Raw genomic sequence first — 20,538 nt, forward strand, 5'->3', positions numbered from 1 at the left:
ATTTTCCACTCCAAATTTGATGCCAAGTTCCGCGGTACAGCCATTCTTATACATAGAGATGTGCAGTTTGTACAATCAAGGGTGATATCGGGCAGTGATGGCCGTTATATTATTGTGCAGGGACATCTGTTTAATATACCGGTGATACTGGCATGTGTTTACGCCCCCAACTGGGATAATGCTAAATTCTTCAGTGACGTGTTTTCTCTGCTGCCAGGCTTGAATAGCCACAACTTGGTACTAGGGGGAGATCTGAATGCGGTTCTATGTCCCCTGCTGGACAGATCCAGAACAACACCTGGAATATTGAGTAAATCAGCAGAGACAATTAAGGCTTTTCTCCAGACATATGGAGTGATTGACGCATGGAGGTATAAACACCCAGGGTCTAGGCAATATAGCTTCTTCTCTGCACCACATCAGTCTTACAGCAGGATTGATTATCTTCTCTTGGACAGGAGGCTTCTCCCTTTTCTAAAGTCAAGCGAGTGCGAGAGCATTGTTATTTCAGACCACGGTCCAGTCACTATGACATTGAGCTTTCCAAACAACGAACCCCCGCAACGAATATGGCGGCTGAACGCGCGTCTATTGTCAAATGAAGAGTTTGTTGTTTTTATCAACTCCCAAATTGATTTTTTCACGGAAACAAATGAACATCCAGACACAAGCCACTGTACCTTTTGGGAAGCGATGAAAGCATATTTGCGGGGCCAGATAATTGCCTTTAATTCCGGTTTGAACAAGAGGCGGTCTACACGCCTCAATGAATTGACATCTATATTAAAAGACCTTGACAATAGACACTCAGCCTCACCATCCACTGACTTATATAAGGAGAGAGTTACTTTGCAGACAGAGTTTGATATTTTATCTTCTGGGGTGGTGGAGGAGCTCCACCTTAGATCTCGCCAGGAGTTCTATGAACATGGTGAACGAGCCAGCAAATTGCTTTGCCACCAGCTAAGACAATCTGCTGAGGCCGGACTTATTGCTGAGATTGACACCTCAGATGGAATAACCACAGATCAAAAAGCCATAAACAACCAATTTAAGAAGTTTTATGAGGACCTCTACACCTCTGAGGGGTGTGAGGATGTACAGATGTCTCAGTTTTTTGATAACCTTGAATTACAGACCCTAAGTAATCAGGACAAGTCTGACCTTGATCGTAACTTGTCTGTTGCTGAAATTGATCGCGCCATTAAGAAGATGAAGGGTGGAAAGGCTCCAGGGCCAGATGGCTTCCCAATTGAGTTTTATAAAGCATTTGCTTCCAAGCTAATTCCTATCTTGAAATGTGTATATGCAGAGGCATTGGAACAGGAGTCACTTCCACCCACAATGACACAGGCCACAATCTCAGTTCTCCTCAAAAAAGGAAAAGACCCTCTGAAGTGTGAATCGTATCGGCCGGTCAGTTTACTCTGTTGTGACTATAAGATTTTAACTAGGGCCTTGGCTAGTAGATTGGAGTCGGTTATTCATACGGTGGTACATCCAGACCAAACAGGTTTTATTTTGGAGCGTCAACTCTTTGGTAACGTACGCAGGCTGTTCAATATCATTTACTCCCCAGATGCCCCGCCCACGGCGGAGGTCCTGTTATCGCTTGATGCTCAAAAGGCCTTTGATCGGATTGAATACAAATATCTCTTCACGACCTTGGAGAGGTTTGGGTTCGGGCCCACTTTCCTAACCTGGATCAAGGTTTTGTATGCTTCACCACAGGCCTCGGTTCGCACCAATAAGATGATCTCCAACTATTTTCAAATAGGGAGGGGCACCAGACAGGGTTGTGGACTGAGCCCTCTACTGTTCGATCTCGCCATTGAACCATTGGCGGTCGCTCTGAGGGGCGACTTAGACCTCACCGGTATTGCTAGGGGCGGCCAAATGCATAAACTATCACTTTATGCAGACGATCTGATCCTGTATTTGTCTGACCCTCATATTTCCATTCCGAAAGCATTAGATATTATCTCAAAATTTGGCAGGTTCTCAGGCTACAAAATCAACCTCTCTAAGAGTTTGTTATTCCCTGCTAATGAGTTAGCTCGGAAGATGTCGTTCGGGTCATATCCACTAAAGGTAGTTTCTGATTCTTTCACATACCTGGGAGTGACTGTGACGCGTAGATATGGGGACTTATTCAAGTCGAACTTTAGGCCAGCCCTGGAAAAGGCTAAACAGGACCTTGTTCGTTGGTCAACATTGCCTATATCACTGGCCGGCAGGGTTAACTCAGTTAAGATGACAATTATGCCTAGGTTCCTATTTTTATTTCAAACTGTGCCTGTTTTTATCCCAAATTCCTTCTTTAAAGAGCTAGACAAATCCATCTCAGCCTTTATTTGGAATAAGACCACCCCGCGTATTAGAAAGGCATTTTTGGAAAGACAGAAGGAGGATGGAGGATTAGCACTTCCAAATTTTCTACAATACTATTGGGCGGCGAATATTCATAAGTTGTCATATTGGATGGCTGCGTTATATGGGGGAGGGGGAATGGTATGGGTTGACATGGAGCAACACTCCACTCACCCTGTGTCACTATCCTCACTGATTTGTGCTCCACTTCCACTCAGCAAAAAACGGCTTACAAATAACCCTTTGGTGAGTGGCTCACTCCGTATATGGGCGCAGTTTAGGACACACTTTAAGTATAAAGAAGCCTCATCTTGTCTCCCACTAGTGTCTAATGCGCTTTTTCCACCTTCACTTATGGATACAGCATTTCAATTATGGGCCAGGAAGGGGTTAAAACGGGTGAAGGATATGTTTAAAGAAGGGTCGTTTATGACCTTTGAACAGTTGAGAGAGGAATACGACATTCCTCGCTCACATTTTTTCAGGTACTTACAAGCACGGGATTTTGCCAAGAAATATGTCGCTTCATTTCCTCTACTTCGGGCAGATAGATGGCTTGACGAGTGGCTGGAGGGAGACCCACACCAGAAGGGAATGGTGAGCATGATATATAGCGATATTCAAGAGATGGCATCCCCGTCTCTGGAACGTATTAGGGAGTCATGGTGTAATGATATGGGACTTGAGATCCCGGACAATTCTTGGCAAATGGCAATTAAAAGAATTCATTCTTCTTCTGTCTGCATCAGACATGGGCTACTTCAGTTCAAAGTGCTCCATAGGTTACACTTCTCCAAGAGCAGACTTGCTGAGATTTATCCAGATGTAGATCCGATTTGCTCCAGATGCCACCAGGCTCCAGCCACTCTCTGTCATATGTTCTGGTCGTGCCCATCATTATCACAATTCTGGCTTTCTGTTTTTGAGACCTTCTCTTACATCTGTGACAAAGAGATCAGTCCTAACCCCTTCATTGCTGTGTTTGGGGTGGTCCCTGGTGAAATGACGGCATCAGTCGTCCAATCCGACGCCATAGCCTTCTCCTCCCTATTGGCCCGACGCCTTATTCTGTTCAATTGGAAATCAGCTATTCCCCCATCACATCGACGCTGGGTCGGAGATGTGATGGCACACCTAAAACTCGAGAAGCTCAAATATTCCACCAGGGGCTCCGCCCAGAAATTCTATAAGGTCTGGCAGCCATTTTTGGACTATTTTAAGCAAAAATTCCCGGCTGAGGATGTTCAGGTGTAGGACAGCTGTCTAATAGTTAAATTCTTGTATGGCAGGTGACGATCTGTTTGAGAACATTGTAATGTAATGCAATATGATATAACCTTTATATTTTTATCTTACGTTATTGTGTGTCTGTTTTGGTCCTGTATTTCAGTCTTTTTTATTTACTTATTTTCCCAAGGCGTTCTTAATGTATTGTATGCTCATGTGTAGTCTAGTGGTGTATATATGTATGTTGCTATGTCTTGTTGTGTGTAAAAAAAACCAATAAAAACAATTTAATAATAATAATAAAAGTCCATTTATTTAGCGCTGATGGACAGTGGAGGCGTCTCGACCTGATAGGCCTTCCTCAGCGTTGTCATGTCTGTCCATCAGAGGTAAATAAAACATGTGGAAAGAACATTCATTGTGTGCTGGCTAGTTCTTCATTCCTATTGCGTTACTGAGCCTTGCATACCTAAAAGACTATTCATCTAATCTGGAGTGCTGCAGGCTTTTTCTGCTTTCCGGGTCTGTGTGAACACAAACATTGGCTTGGCTGATCACCCCATTGCGATGATTTGATTGGCTGAGCAAAGTACATAAATACTATTGAAGATAAGTGAGATGCCAAAAGTGATTGGCTGATCACCCCATTGCGATGATTTGATTGGCTGAGCAAAGTACATAAATACTATTGAAGAAAAGTGAAGATGCCAAAAGTGATTGGCTGGAATGACATTTGTGATGATTTCATTGGCTGAGCACGGAATGTGATGTATGATGATGTATGATGATAAGAGCGCCCCTCACTTCACAGTCACACTACCATAAGTACACCAATAGGCGTACAAGTTTGTGTTCATGCAGTAGCCAATCGCATATCTGCGTTTGGCTATGCTATAGCCTGGAAAGAGTATCAGTAGTGGTTAAAAAAATGCTTTGTTACAAGTAAACAAAAGTTCTGCATTCCAAATCTACTACTCGGTATGCAGAATGCCTATTTCAGAATATGTTTATTAGATGTTTTATAATTACACTTGAATTAATCTAATTGCCTCTTCTAGACGGCTTGCCTCCCTCCGAGCCTTAATGAAAAACTTCAGATACAAATTACTACTAGATACCATGCAGTTACTTAAAGGGTCATCATTTATTTGATCAGAATTGAGAAATGAAAAGAAACATCAAATGTATTATGTAGGCGTGGTTATCCGTTGTTGTGGGGGGAAGGGGCGTAGTGGAGAGTGCGTGCATATCATTATATTCTGAATCAATGCCACAGAGAGCCGACCGTCTCGAAAATGCGACTTCTGAAAACAAAAGGTGTAAAAAGAATACAGATTCCGCAACATCATGGCATATTTACCCCTAAACCGTATATGTTGTTTACAAACAAGCCGTCACAGTTTAATATCTATAGGGTCCAATTTTCTGCTGCCCATACTATGAGCTCTTTCTGCTGCCCATACTATGAGCTCTTTCTGCTGCCCATACTATGAGCTCTTTCTGCTGCCCATACTATGAGCTCTTTCTGCTGCCCATACTATGAGCTCTTTCTGCTGCCCATACTATGAGCTCTTTCTGCTGCCCATACTATGAGCTCTTTATGCTGCCCATACTATGAGCTCTATCGCTATAGGCAAGACTGCTGTGTTTGATCCACTGGGGGACACACTGAGCTTGGAGCTGTCAGATGTGTGTGTGTGTGTGTGTGTGTGTGTGTGTGTGTGTGTGTGTGTGTGTGTGTGTGTGTGTGTGTGTGTGTGTGTGTGTGTGTGTGTGTGTGTGTGTGCGTGTGCGTGCGTGCGTGCGTGCGTGCGTGCACACACACACACACGCTCACATGCGTGTTGCTTTTGGAATACACATAAATAGCTACATAAACAGCAGAAAGCTCTGAAACCAGAAGTCTACGTATATGAAAGAATTGTGCATTGCTCCCTATCACAAAGCTAGGACACAAGTCTAAGAAAAAGTGTCCTGTCCCTTTAATGGAGGAATTCAGGAGGTGAAGGCACAAGGCAGTGGCTTCAACTCACTGCAAACAGATAATATAAATGGCTGCTTGTAAATAAATAAATAAAACATAAAACATTTCTCTCAGAAGCCATTATAAGATGGAATGAATGTCAGCAGCCTCAGCTCTCCAGCGGGGGTGTTTCGGGAATGTGTGCCATTCCTATAAAAAAGCAGGGCCATGAAACAAATGCAAAAAGCAATGGCTGACCTTCGCAAGGACTGAAGATTTGACGGCATAGTGTTATGATGCTATTAAATTCAAAATATATTAGCTTTTTGCTTTTTTGCCCATTTGGTCCTCCAGGTGTTCCTTCCTTCCTTGCTTTCCTGGTTTTTACTGATCCTTCTCCATATAGAGCGTCGCAGTCCCAACCCCTTTCATAACGACGAGTGGCATAGGAAATGATTCCCCCTTCATTTTCCCCATAGGCTTTTCAAAAAGTGTTCTTTGAAGTTATTCAAAGACGTTTACACCGTGGACTGAAAGGGGGCGGGACTGCGACGCTTGGATGGCATGTATACAGTACAGAATGGCAGCCCCAATTTAGTTCCTCACTTCACTGACACATAGCAATGGCATGAATAGAAAATGAGCTCAAAAGTGAATGACTCTCTCCCTTTTCCCTCCCCCAATCCACTTCCTGCCCATTCTCCTCTCCCCTCTTCTCATCTCCATCCCCATCTATCTCTCATTTCGCTCTCCTCTCTCACATTCCACCGACTTTCTTCTCTGCCATACCTCTCATTTGTCTCTCTTCGCCACCTCTCTTCTTGCTGTCTCACCTCTCTTGTATCGTACCCTCTGATTTCCCATCACACCGTCTGCCTCTCATCTCCATCTTTCATTTTCCACACCCATGTCCCACCTTCACCCCCCCTTTTAACCCCACCTCTCCATATCTGGACTGTGCTATTCCTCTCTGTCCCGCCACTACCACCTCACATCCCAACCCTGCCTTGATCCATAACACCCCCAAATCCTCCAACCACCCTCTCCCACACACCCTTGCACCATCCCCTCTGCCCCCCACCCCACCCCAGCCCTGAAGGATGACCGCTTCCAGATGGTGCTGTTCACGCCTCGGCTGGTGCGCATCGCTCTGTCCAACGTCAGCGTGTCGGACGAGGGCGGCTACTTCTGCCAGCTGTACACGGACGCCACGCACCACCAGGTATACAGTTTGTGGTAAAAAGCTATAAAACGGAAATCACTTTTTGTACAGTATAGCAAAGGCTTGTCAATATAATTGATCAGATATATATGATGTAGAGAAAGCAAGCACATGAGGGATAATGAAGGAACATTCGTACATTTGTTTTCAGAGCTCCATAGTAGACATACTTTATTTATGGCAACGTTTCGACCGTTTAGCATTCTTCATCAGGCAAATGATCTTGAAACACGAGGCCATTCAGGGGAAACCCTTTACTTGAGCTTTGCTCAAACATTCTTTTTTTCCCCTGCCTTTTTTCCTGCCTTGATCTCCTTGCCCCCCTTTTCTTCCCTTTCTATTGTTTTGTGGAAAAACGACACGATGGGAAGTACTAAAAAAACTTTTTGACTTGTAAACCTCATGTGACATGACAATGAATGTGACTCAGGTGGCCACGCTGTCGGTGGCGGTGCCGCCCGAGACGCCGGCCGTGGAGGTGAAGCAGGAGGCGGTGGAGGGAGGCGAGGCCGAGCTCACATGCGTGTCGCCGCGGAGCAAGCCGGCTACCACGCTGCGCTGGATGCGCAACGGCCGCGAGATACCAGGTATGCTATGGTGGGGAGGTTGGAATGAGATACCAGGTATGCTATGGTGGGGAGGTTGGGGTGAGATACCAGGTATGCTATGGTGGGGAGGTTGGAATGAGATACCAGGTATGCTATGGTGGGGAGGTTGGGGTGAGATACCAGGTATGCTATGGTGGGGAGGTTGGGGTGAGATACCAGGTATGCTAGGGTGGGGAGGTTGGAATGAGATACCAGGTATGCTATGGTGGGGAGGTTGGGATGAGATACCAGGTATGCTAGGGTTACCATATTCTGAATGACCAAAAAGAGGACACATGCGCGCGTGCATGTGCGCGTGCATGTGCACGTGCGCGTCGTGCGTGTGCATGTGTCGTGCGTGCGCGGTTCTGTTTGGGTTAGGGTTAAAATAATCTATAACATGTCAAAATAATCTATAACAAAAACAAATGGTATGCTCCTAAATTTAATCAAATATGCTCTATATTACAGTGGCTCTCAAAGGTGTGATCCAGGGACCCTCATGGTTCCTTGAAGGGGTTCCAAATGGACCCATTATATGTCTAACTCTGAGAGTGTAACACATGGACCCAAATGGACCCTTACAGGTCTGTAACTCTGATAGTGTACAAATGGAACCAAATGGACCCTTACAGGTCTTTAACTCTGAGAGTGTACAAATGGAACCAAATGGACCCTTACAGGTCTGTAACTCTGAGAGTTTAACTAGTACAAATGGAACCAAATGGACCCTTTAATTAGTTTAATAACTTTTAACTCTGATACTGTACAAATGGAATCTGGAATGGAGTTTTACTCTCAGTTATGGGGGTCCTTGAAATTAAAAGGTTTGAGAACCTGTATGCAATGGCTTCTCTTATAAAAAGAGAGACCAGCCTATTCTCCAAACCATCATATTATCTTATGCTTTGCTTGGTTGTACAAAATAATATTGGGTCAATTTAATTTGCAGAAGGACTCACCTCGCGCACAGCTGCCTTGTCTGTGTTTTTGACATGGGCTTGCAGGAAAACTTTTATTTGTGACAGACACATAGTTCCTTTGCAGACAATACAATGGCAGCGGTGGCCGAACGGATTGCGGAGCGGTCTTGATACCGGAAGGTCGCCAGTTCGAATCAGCGGTCCGACACGTTAAAATTACCACCGCTGAAGTGCCCTTGAACAAGGCATTGAACCACTACGATGAAATGTTCTATGAGCAGGGCCTGGCTGGAAACAAGTTCTTGAGCTTAGCCCAGATACCCTGGGTAAATATAGTAATCATTTCATTTACAATCTGCTTCTCATTGGTCAGTCACAAAGGTAAGAAAACAGTAGCATACTTTTTCTGCATGTCAATGATGAGATAGTTATTTTGCAATTCAAGCTTTCCTCACGGAGAGCAAGAGACAACAGTCTATGCAGCGCTGCAACAGCGGAGCAGCAGCGAGCCTTTCTCTTTTTTTTTTGTAAACTTTATTTTTACATTTCTTCACATGACAATACACATGTATACAAGAAAACACAAAACACACAAACATATACAAACCCCCCCCTCCCTCCCCCCCTCCCCCCCTAGGCTAAAACAAAACAAAAACAAAAACAAAGTGGTGGGACAAAGCAGCGGACAATCATAGATCAAAAAGAGTCAAGACAGGGACAGTCGGACACAGTCCGGATTACAGTTCACTGAAATGGAAAGTCCTCAACAAACTCCACAAAGGCACTCCAAGCCAGGACAAAGTTTTTTTGGGCTCTGTCCACTCTATACCTGAGCTTCTCCAGAGGCAGGAATGATAGAACTTCTTTCAGCCATTGTTGAAAGGAAGGTGCCTTATCCGACTTCCAATTGAGGAGGATTAGTCTACGGGCTAATAGGGATGCAAATGCCAAGGCATTTGCTTGCGGAGATGTGAGTGTACAGTTTGGGGGGACTATGCCAAAAATGGCGGTGTGGAAAGAAGGTGTTACCACTGTTCCACACATATGGGAGAATACGTCAAATATCCGCTTCCAGTAGGTAGTGAGGGAAGGACACGTCCAAAACATGTGGCCTAACGAGGCTGGGGTCTGGCTGCATCTTGGGCATCCAGGGTCTGGCACGTTAAAGAGCCTGGCCAGCTTATCCCCTGAATAGTGAAGTCGATGTAGTATCTTAAATTGAATTAAACCATGGCGTATGCACATTGAAGAGGTGTGAATACGTAGTAGACTGTCCTCCCACATCTCCTCAGGGAGCTCTACACCCAGATCTCTCTCCCAGGCAGCTTTTGCCTTGTCCCAGGTTACTGGTTTTAGACCTCGTATCAAATCATAAATCACAGACACACGTTTTTTCGCAATGGGGCTAAATTCCAATATAATGTCCAATTGATTCTTGGGTGGTAAGTAGGGGTATGAAGGAAGCTTTTTCTGAGTAAAACTGCGAGTTTGAAGAAACCTAAAGAAGTGAGATCTGGGTATATTATGATCTGCATTAAGTGTTTCAAAGGAAATGAACATGTCATCAGAAAAGAGATCACAGAAAAACACCAGTCCATTCCTGTGCCAATATTGAAATGCATTATCCATCATTGATGGAGGGAAAAACTGATTGTTGGCCACTGGAAAAAATCTAGTACTGAGCTGGTTTAAGCCAAAGTGCTTTCGGAACTGTAACCATATTCTGAGCGAGGCTCTAACAACCGGGTTTGTAGATTGTATGGTACGGCCAGATGGTAACGGAGAGGTGAGTATTGGCAAAGGATTGGACAACAACTCCATATGGACCCAATCTGGTCCCTCTTCATAGTCATATGTATATCTCCAATGTAAACATTTTACAATATTTGCAGCCCAATAGTACCAGAGAAAATTTGGTAAGCCGAGTCCCCCAGCTTCCCTAGGGACCTCCAAGTACATTTTTTTCATCCTGGGGTTCGAATTGTTCCAGATGAAAGATGAGATTAACCTATCTATTTGTTTAAATGTTTTCTTTGTTATGAATATAGGGATCATTTGGAAGAGATAGAGAAACCTAGGTAGAATCGTCATTTTAACTATATTAATACGGCCAGCTAGCGAGATCGGTAGTGTCGACCATTTTTTAAAGTCCTGTGTTGTTCGTTCGATCAATGTTTTGAAATTATGACTATATAGTTCATCCATTGTGTGTGTGACTTTCACCCCTAGGTAGGTGAACACCTTGGTTTCAAGTTTGAATGGAAAACGAGAATAATCTCCGTCAGCGTGGGCTATTGGGAAGAGTAAGCTCTTTGAGTAATTTAATTTGTAGCCGGACAAGTGACCAAAATGGTTCAGAGTGAGCAGGACTTTTGGTATCGACTCTGCTGGGTTGGATATATACAGGAGTAAGTCGTCTGCATATAACGAAACTTTATGAATTCTGCCCCCTCTGGAGATACCAGCAATGTCATCATCTGCCCGGATAGCTATGGCGAGAGGTTCAATCGCTAAGTCGAACAGGTATGGGGAGAGACCACAGCCCTGTCTGCAGGACCTATGGAGCGGAAAGTAGTCAGATGTGTTATTATTCGTCCGTACTGCAGACACAGGAGTGTCACAAATTATTTTGACCCAGGTTAAAAACGACGGACCGAAGCCAAACCTCTCTAGGACTGCGAACAGGTATTGCCACTCAATCCTGTCAAACGCCTTGGCTGCGTCCAGCGAGGTCACGACCTCTGACCTCTGCCCCTCAGGGTGAGGTTCATATAAGATATTAAACAGGCGTCGCATGTTGTAGAATGACTGTCTCCCTGGTACAAAGCCGGTCTGGTCTTGGCTGAGAATAGTTGGAACTACAGATTCAATACGGGTGGCTAGTATTTTTGTAAGAATTTTGTAGTCACAATTTAACAGGCTTATTGGCCGGTATGAGCCACACAGCAGGGGATCTTTATCCTTTTTAAGCAATACTGATATGATGGCCTGTGCCATAGTCGGAGGTAGTTGACGTTGTTCAAGGATTTCCCTATATAGCTGGCTGAGAATCGGGGCTATTTTAGTCGCAAATTCTTTATAGATTTCTATTGAAAAGCCATCTGGCCCCGGTGCCTTGCCACTCTGCATTAATTGAATTGCCTGTAAGACGTCAGCTGTCGAAATATTTCTGTCTATCTGTTCCCGGGCCTGAGGAGTGATTTAGCAGCGAGCCTTTCTCTGATCTGCTATCGGGACCAGTGCTGTCAGCGTGCATGCAGTTATGAATAATACACATTCAGGGGTTCGGGCTGAAAGTCCGCCTCCCACAGTATTTTTCCACTACGAACCATTGAACGTGCATTGTAATACACTTTGGTCTGAATGGTCTGTGAGTGTACAGATGCGTGTAAAACCCCGGACATTTGAAGGAATTTATAAACCCCCCCCGGACAGCCCGGACAGCCCCCCAAAAGAGGACTTGTCCGGGCAAAAGAGGACGTATGGTAAGCCTAAGGTATGCTATGGTGGGGAGGTTGGGGTGAGATACCAGGTATGCTATGGTGGGGAGGTTGGGGTGAGATACCAGGTATGCTATGGTGGGGAGCTGGTTGGAATGAGATACCAGGTGGTTATGCTATGGTGGGGAGGTTGGGATGAGATACCAGGTATGCTATGGTGGGTGGGTTGGAATGAGATACCAGGTATGGTGGGTGGGTTGGAATGAGATACCAGGTATGCTATGGTGGGGAGGTTGGGATGAGATACCAGGTATGGTGGGTGGGTTGGAATGAGATACCAGGTATGCTATGGTGGGGAGGTTGGGATGAGATACCAGGTATGCTATGGTGGGGAGGTTGGAATGAGATACCAGGTATGCTATGGTGGGGAGGTTGGGATGAGATACCAGGTATGCTATGGTGGGGAGGTTGGAATGAGATACCAGGTATGCTATGGTGGGGAGGTTGGGATGAGATACCAGGTATGCTATGGTGAGGAGGTTGGGATGAGATACCAGGTATGCTATGGTGGGGAGGTTGGAATGAGATACCAGGTATGCTATGGTGAGGAGGTTGGGGTGAGATACCAGGTATGCTATGGTGGGGAGGTTGGAATGAGATACCAGGTATGCTATGGTGGGGAGGTTGGAATGAGATACCAGGTATGCTATGGTGGGGAGGTTGGGGTGAGATACCAGGTATGCTATGGTGGGGAGGTTGGAATGAGATACCAGGTATGCTATGGTGGGGAGGTTGGGGTGAGATACCAGGTATGCTATGGTGGGGAGGTTGGGATGAGATACCAGGTATGCTATGGTGGGGAGGTTGGGATGAGATACCAGGTATGCTATGGTGGGGGGGTTGGAATGAGATACCAGGTATGCTATGGTGGGGGGGTTGGAATGAGATACCAGGTATGCTATGGTGGGGAGGTTGGGATGAGATACCAGGTATGCTATGGTGGGGAGGTTGGGATGAGATACCAGGTATGCTATGGTGGGGAGGTTGGGATGAGATACCAGGTATGCTATGGTGGGGGGGTTGGAATGAGATACCAGGTATGCTATGGTGGGGAGGTTGGGATGAGATACCAGGTATGCTATGGTGGGGGGGTTGGAATGAGATACCAGGTATGCTATGGTGGGGAGGTTGGGATGAGATACCAGGTATGCTATGGTGGGGGGGTTGGAATGAGATACCAGGTATGCTATGGTGGGGGGGTTGGAATGAGATACCAGGTATGCTATGGTGGGGAGGTTGGGGTGAGATACCAGGTATGCTATGGTGGGGAGGTTGGAATGAGATACCAGGTATGCTATGGTGGGGAGGTTGGAATGAGATACCAGGTATGCTATGGTGGGGAGGTTGGGGTGAGATACCAGGTATGCTATGGTGGGGAGGTTGGAATGAGATACCAGGTATGCTATGGTGGGGAGGTTGGGGTGAGATACCAGGTATGCTATGGTGGGGAGGTTGGGATGAGATACCAGGTATGCTATGGTGGGGAGGTTGGGATGAGATACCAGGTATGCTATGGTGGGGGGGTTGGAATGAGATACCAGGTATGCTATGGTGGGGGGGTTGGAATGAGATACCAGGTATGCTATGGTGGGGAGGTTGGGATGAGATACCAGGTATGCTATGGTGGGGAGGTTGGGATGAGATACCAGGTATGCTATGGTGGGGAGGTTGGGATGAGATACCAGGTATGCTATGGTGGGGGGGTTGGAATGAGATACCAGGTATGCTATGGTGGGGAGGTTGGGATGAGATACCAGGTATGCTATGGTGGGGGGGTTGGAATGAGATACCAGGTATGCTATGGTGGGGAGGTTGGGATGAGATACCAGGTATGCTATGGTGGGGGGGGTGGAATGAGATACCAGGTATGCTATGGTGGGGGGGTTGGAATGAGATACCAGGTATGCTATGGTGGGGGGGTTGGAATGAGATACCAGGTATGCTATGGTGGGGAGGTTGGAATGAGATACCAGGTATGCTATGGTGGGGGGGTTGGAATGAGATACCAGGTATGCTATGGTGGGGGGGTTGGAATGAGATACCAGGTATGCTATGGTGGGGAGGTTGGAATGAGATACCAGGTATGCTATGGTGGGGGGGTTGGAATGAGATACCAGGTATGCTATGGTGGGGGGGTTGGAATGAGATACCAGGTATGCTATGGTGGGGGGGTTGGAATGAGATACCAGGTATGCTATGGTGGGGGGGTTGGAATGAGATACCAGGTATGCTATGGTGGGGAGGTTGGGATGAGATACCAGGTATGCTATGGTGGGGGGGTTGGAATGAGATACCAGGTATGCTATGGTGGGGAGGTTGGAATGAGATACCAGGTATGCTATGGTGGGGAGGTTGGGATGAGATACCAGTGTATGCTATGGTGGGGGGGTTGGAATGAGATACCAGGTATGCTATGGTGGGGAGGTTGGAATGAGATACCAGGTATGCTATGGTGGGGGGGTTGGAATGAGATACCAGGTATGCTATGGTGGGGAGGTTGGGATGAGATACCAGGTATGCTATGGTGGGGAGGTTGGGATGAGATACCAGGTATGCTATGGTGGGGAGGTTGGAATGAGATACCAGGTATGCTATGGTGGGGTGGTTGGAATGAGATACCAGGTATGCTATGGTGGGGAGGTTGGAATGAGATACCAGGTATGCTATGGTGGGGTGGTTGGGATGAGATACCAGGTATGCTATGGTGGGGTGGTTGGGATGAGATACCAGGTATGCTATGGTGGGGAGGTTGGAATGAGATACCAGGTATGCTATGGTGGGGAGGTTGGAATGAGATACCAGGTATGCTATGGTGGGGAGGTTGGGGTGAGATAACAGGTATGCTATGGTGGGGAGGTTGGGATGAGATACCAGGTATGCTATGGTGGGGAGGTTGGGATGAGATACCAGGTATGCTATGGTGGGGAGGTTGGAATGAGATACCAGGTATGCTATGGTGGGGTGGTTGGGATGAGATACCAGGTATGCTATGGTGGGGAGGTTGGGATGAGATACCAGGTATGCTATGGTGGGGGGGTTGGAATGAGATACCAGGTATGCTATGGTGGGGAGGTTGGGATGAGATACCAGGTATGCTATGGTGGGGGGGTTGGAATGAGATACCAGGTATGCTATGGTGGGGAGGTTGGAATGAGATACCAGGTATGCTATGGTGGGGAGGTTGGGATGAGATACCAGGTATGCTATGGTGGGGAGGTTGGGATGAGATACCAGGTATGCTATGGTGGGGAGGTTGGGATGAGATACCAGGTATGCTATGGTGGGGGGGTTGGAATGAGATACCAGGTATGCTATGGTGGGGAGGTTGGGATGAGATACCAGGTATGCTATGGTGGGGGGGTTGGAATGAGATACCAGGTATGCTATGGTGGGGGGGTTGGAATGAGATACCAGGTATGCTATGGTGGGGGGGTTGGAATGAGATACCAGGTATGCTATGGTGGGGAGGTTGGAATGAGATACCAGGTATGCTATGGTGGGGGGGTTGGAATGAGATACCAGGTATGCTATGGTGGGGGGGTTGGAATGAGATACCAGGTATGCTATGGTGGGGAGGTTGGAATGAGATACCAGGTATGCTATGGTGGGGGGGTTGGAATGAGATACCAGGTATGCTATGGTGGGGGGGTTGGAATGAGATACCAGGTATGCTATGGTGGGGGGGTTGGAATGAGATACCAGGTATGCTATGGTGGGGGGGTTGGAATGAGATACCAGGTATGCTATGGTGGGGAGGTTGGGATGAGATACCAGGTATGCTATGGTGGGGGGGTTGGAATGAGATACCAGGTATGCTATGGTGGGGAGGTTGGAATGAGATACCAGGTATGCTATGGTGGGGAGGTTGGGATGAGATACCAGTGTATGCTATGGTGGGGGGGTTGGAATGAGATACCAGGTATGCTATGGTGGGGAGGTTGGAATGAGATACCAGGTATGCTATGGTGGGGGGGTTGGAATGAGATACCAGGTATGCTATGGTGGGGAGGTTGGGATGAGATACCAGGTATGCTATGGTGGGGAGGTTGGGATGAGATACCAGGTATGCTATGGTGGGGAGGTTGGAATGAGATACCAGGTATGCTATGGTGGGGTGGTTGGAATGAGATACCAGGTATGCTATGGTGGGGAGGTTGGAATGAGATACCAGGTATGCTATGGTGGGGTGGTTGGGATGAGATACCAGGTATGCTATGGTGGGGTGGTTGGGATGAGATACCAGGTATGCTATGGTGGGGAGGTTGGAATGAGATACCAGGTATGCTATGGTGGGGAGGTTGGAATGAGATACCAGGTATGCTATGGTGGGGAGGTTGGGGTGAGATAACAGGTATGCTATGGTGGGGAGGTTGGGATGAGATACCAGGTATGCTATGGTGGGGAGGTTGGGATGAGATACCAGGTATGCTATGGTGGGGAGGTTGGAATGAGATACCAGGTATGCTATGGTGGGGTGGTTGGGATGAGATACCAGGTATGCTATGGTGGGGAGGTTGGGATGAGATACCAGGTATGCTATGGTGGGGGGGTTGGAATGAGATACCAGGTATGCTATGGTGGGGAGGTTGGGATGAGATACCAGGTATGCTATGGTGGGGGGGTTGGAATGAGATACCAGGTATGCTATGGTGGGGAGGTTGGAATGAGATACCAGGTATGCTATGGTGGGGAGGTTGGGATGAGATACCAGGTATGCTATGGTGGGGAGGTTGGAATGAGATACCAGGTATGCTATGGTGGGGAGGTTGGAATGAGATACCAGGTATGCTATGGTGGGGAGGTTGGGATGAGATACCAGGTATGCTATGGTGGGGGGGTTGGGATGAGATACCAGGTATGCTATGGTGGGGGGGTTGGGATGAGATACCAGGTATGCTATGGTGGGGGGGTTGGAATGAGATACCAGGTATGCTATGGTGGGGAGGTTGGGATGAGATACCAGGTATGCTATGGTGGGGGGGTTGGGATGAGATACCAGGTATGCTATGGTGGGGAGGTTGGGATGAGATACCAGGTATGCTATGGTGGGGAGGTTGGAATGAGATACCAGGTATGCTATGGTGGGGAGGTTGGGATGAGATACCAGGTATGCTATGGTGGGGGGGTTGGGATGAGATACCAGGTATGCTATGGTGGGGGGGTTGGGATGAGATACCAGGTATGCTATGGTGGGGGGGTTGGAATGAGATACCAGGTATGCTATGGTGGGGAGGTTGGGATGAGATACCAGGTATGCTATGGTGGGGGGGTTGGGATGAGATACCAGGTATGCTATGGTGGGGGGGTTGGGATGAGATACCAGGTATGCTATGGTGGGGAGGTTGGGATGAGATACCAGGTATGCTATGGTGGGGGGGTTGGAATGAGATACCAGGTATGCTATGGTGGGGAGGTTGGGATGAGATACCAGGTATGCTATGGTGGGGGGGTTGGGATGAGATACCAGGTATGCTATGGTGGGGAGGTTGGGGTGAGATACCAGGTATGCTATGGTGGGGAGGTTGGGATGAGATACCAGGTATGCTATGGTGGGGAGGTTGGAATGAGATACCAGGTATGCTATGGTGGGGAGGTTGGAATGAGATACCAGGTATGCTATGGTGGGGAGGTTGGAATGAGATACCAGGTATGCTATGGTGGGGAGGTTGGAATGAGATACCAGGTATGCTATGGTGGGGAGGTTGGAATGAGATACCAGGTATGCTATGGTGGGGGGGTTGGAATGAGATACCAGGTATGCTATGGTGGGGAGGTTGGAATGAGATACCAGGTATGCTATGGTGGGGGGGTTGGAATGAGATACCAGGTATGCTATGGTGGGGAGGTTGGAATGAGATACCAGGTATGCTATGGTGGGGAGGTTGGGATGAGATACCAGGTATGCTATGGTGGGGAGGTTGGGATGAATGCAGTGGTGGGAAAAGTACTCTTAAGTAAAAGTACCAATAATGCAATGTAGAAATACTCTGTTACAAGTAAAAGTGCGGGCACGGTGGCGGAGTCGGTATAGCGCTGTCGCTACCGACAGCTATAGGAAGTCCTGGGTTTGATTCCCGCTGGGGGCGTGTACTCTCCTCCATAAACAGAAGGGGGGACTTTTTTAAATTATTTCCACACAACAACTCTAAGGTATATTAATGACATAGTTCAATAGTTCAAAATGAGTGGTATTCCCCTTTAAGTGGATGCACAACGGTGCATTAGAGCAGTGGTTCTCAGCTAACTCTAACTCTGTTACAGATAGACTTTTAATGATCCCACAGGGGAAATGTAGTTCCTGTGTAAAACACAGAACAAAGATACAGCTAGGAGTAATACAAAAAGAGTCAGCAGGTAGAACACATGGGAATTAGGAAAAAGAGCATCTGCAGAAACCAGGGATTCTACAGAAACTTCAGCACTTGGACTACCTGCATGTGACAGTATGTGGTGACAGAGATTTCAACAGCTGTAGATACAAGTGTGTGGTCAAAGTGCACAACGACAGTATACCAACAGGGTGGCATTCTGACGCACCGCCATTCCGACTACGTGGCTTTGCGTGTGGTTAGGGTTAGGGACAGGGTTAGTAATGCGGCGAGTCGGAATGGCGATGTAAATGGCAGTACTTACCACACAACTTGCAGTACCCAAGCGGTGCTACTCATACGCTGAGCTGGCAGTGCCCGGGATCGAACCCATGACCTTGTGGTCAAAAGGTGAGAGCTCTACCAAGTGAGCTACCCGGACACAATGTGTGTGTAACCTACAAACAGATGTCAGGACTGCTGCTTTTCACGCCAGACTTAATAACAATAGTAATGTGAGACTAATACAGAATGTGGCTGAGAATAAAAGATTCAATAATCTGATATCCGTTGGAACATGGAGACTCATCGTTGGTTATCACCAGGCACATCAGCAAAAACACAATGTGGTGAAATGGAAAAGAAACGGACAGTAATAGTATTCTGGGTCCCCAGGGAGACAGTTTAGAACCACTAGTTCAAAGAGAACGCCTAGTACACTAAAGGTCACAGGTTCGATCCATTCAAGCCGTGCATGCGGCCTGTCAAAGTGTCCTTGAAGGAGTCTCACACTGCGTGCACGTCCTGTTAAATGACGTCGACACTTGCCAGAGGGCTGCTTGCCCACTCATTAATAATGTCCTCAGGGAAGAGTGTTAAATAGATGCCTAAGAAGTCAAATCCACACAGAGGGACTGGAGGCCAGATGGATAAAAAAGGGAGCTAAACAGAGCGGAGGTCATCGGCAAAGAGAGAACTTTTGGCTCGACCGCTGGCACGAGTTCCTTGCAATATTTGCACGCGAGGAGCCGCTTTCAGATGATGAGACAATCTCAGAGCTGTTGTAATGCGAGTAATAAAGCCCTGTGCTGCTATGCCACAGAGATGGTCTCTCCAGTTAATGAGAGAACTTGAGTGTGTGTGTGTGTGTGTGTGTGTGTGTGTGTGTGTGTGTGTGTGTGTGTGTGTGTGTGTGTGTGTGTGTGTGCGTGTGCGTGTGCGTGTGCGTGTCCACCCAGTTGTCAAGTGTACAAGTTTGTGTTTGTGGCTCTCAGAGTGCAGGTATGTTGCATGTTCGTGTGTATGTGCGTGTGTGCGTACGTGCGTGCGTGCGTCTGTGCGGTGTGCATACAGAGGAGATGAATACATTATCAACGATTAGAAATCAGGGCTCATTGAATCTTCTCCTGAAACTTTATTTCTTCCGTCTAGTTTGTCCCCAAGTCACAAACGCTCATCTATCAAAACTATGGATCCATGTCTAATTAATTATGCTTCGCATGCATGCACACGTGCACGCACACGCACACGCACACAACACAAACACCCAAACCAACTTGCGTTGTTTTATTTATGTCCGTGCACATGCGCACACACGCATGCACACACACAACGCAAACACCCCAACCCCTGCGTTGTATGCATGCGTGTATGCTGCTCCGTTTGCTTTTTTGTCCTCTTAATTGCCATCACGCTCACATGCATGTGTGCACGCACCCATGTTGTATATGTTGTACACACACGCGCAAACACACACACACAGATCGGTGTCAACCACACACACACATGCACAGATTTTGCATCCGTCTTTGTCTTAAGTCTATACAGTGTGTCCCTGCATGCCTCGGCCGCTCTGACAACTAATCCATCCATCCAGCCATTACTCTGTTCTCTAATTGGCCTTTCCCTCTCGCTACATCTCTCTGGCTCTTCAGGCCTCCTGGTGTTGGATGGACCCGTGGCACAATAATACATCTAAAGCCCTGCGTGGTTTTTTTTCTTTCTCTCCCTACAATGCGTTTAGCAGGCTCCCCTGTGGCCTGCACAGTTAAATTAGTCTGTGACGCCCCGCTCCCTCTGATCCGTCCCCAGGAACCCTCCCGTTGCACAAAGCATAAATGGCAGTTTCATTTTTCTTGAAAAATTCATTTCTTCAATAAACACCACAATGATCCAGGGCTCTCTGGTGGGGTTCCTGAGAGCGCGCACGTCATGCCTGCACACATTCCTCTTCATCCTCCTTCGGATAATACCGCAAACGTGTCTGTTTGTTTGGTAACTCCTGAGCCAAAAGTACAGTAATGTTGTGATTTTGGGTGCATGTAGGTGGGGGTACTCCGGGGTAGGGGTCGCACGTGAGGGGGAATGGTGCCATTACATTTTAGTTTCATTTCCAGTTAGGTGGTCCCTTGAATGTGCTTGTCAAGCATCCTCGTTTT

The 20,538-nt window shown here is 47.2% G+C and overlaps 1 protein-coding gene across 1 annotated transcript in view; it reads left to right on the top strand.

Moving 5' to 3' along the window:
- Nucleotides 1-20,538, top strand: part of cadm4 (cell adhesion molecule 4) — a 198,936-nt gene that overhangs the window by 125,049 nt on the left and 53,349 nt on the right. The window contains exons 3-4 of the mRNA XM_079503230.1: nucleotides 6,652-6,782; nucleotides 7,213-7,369. Of these exons, the coding sequence (XP_079359356.1) occupies nucleotides 6,652-6,782; nucleotides 7,213-7,369 (288 nt within the window). The remainder of the gene's footprint in view (nucleotides 1-6,651; nucleotides 6,783-7,212; nucleotides 7,370-20,538) is intronic.

Source organism: Electrona antarctica (genome assembly GCF_951216825.1).
Source record: "Electrona antarctica genome assembly, chromosome: 6".
Classification (NCBI taxonomy): Eukaryota; Metazoa; Chordata; class Actinopteri; order Myctophiformes; family Myctophidae; genus Electrona; species Electrona antarctica.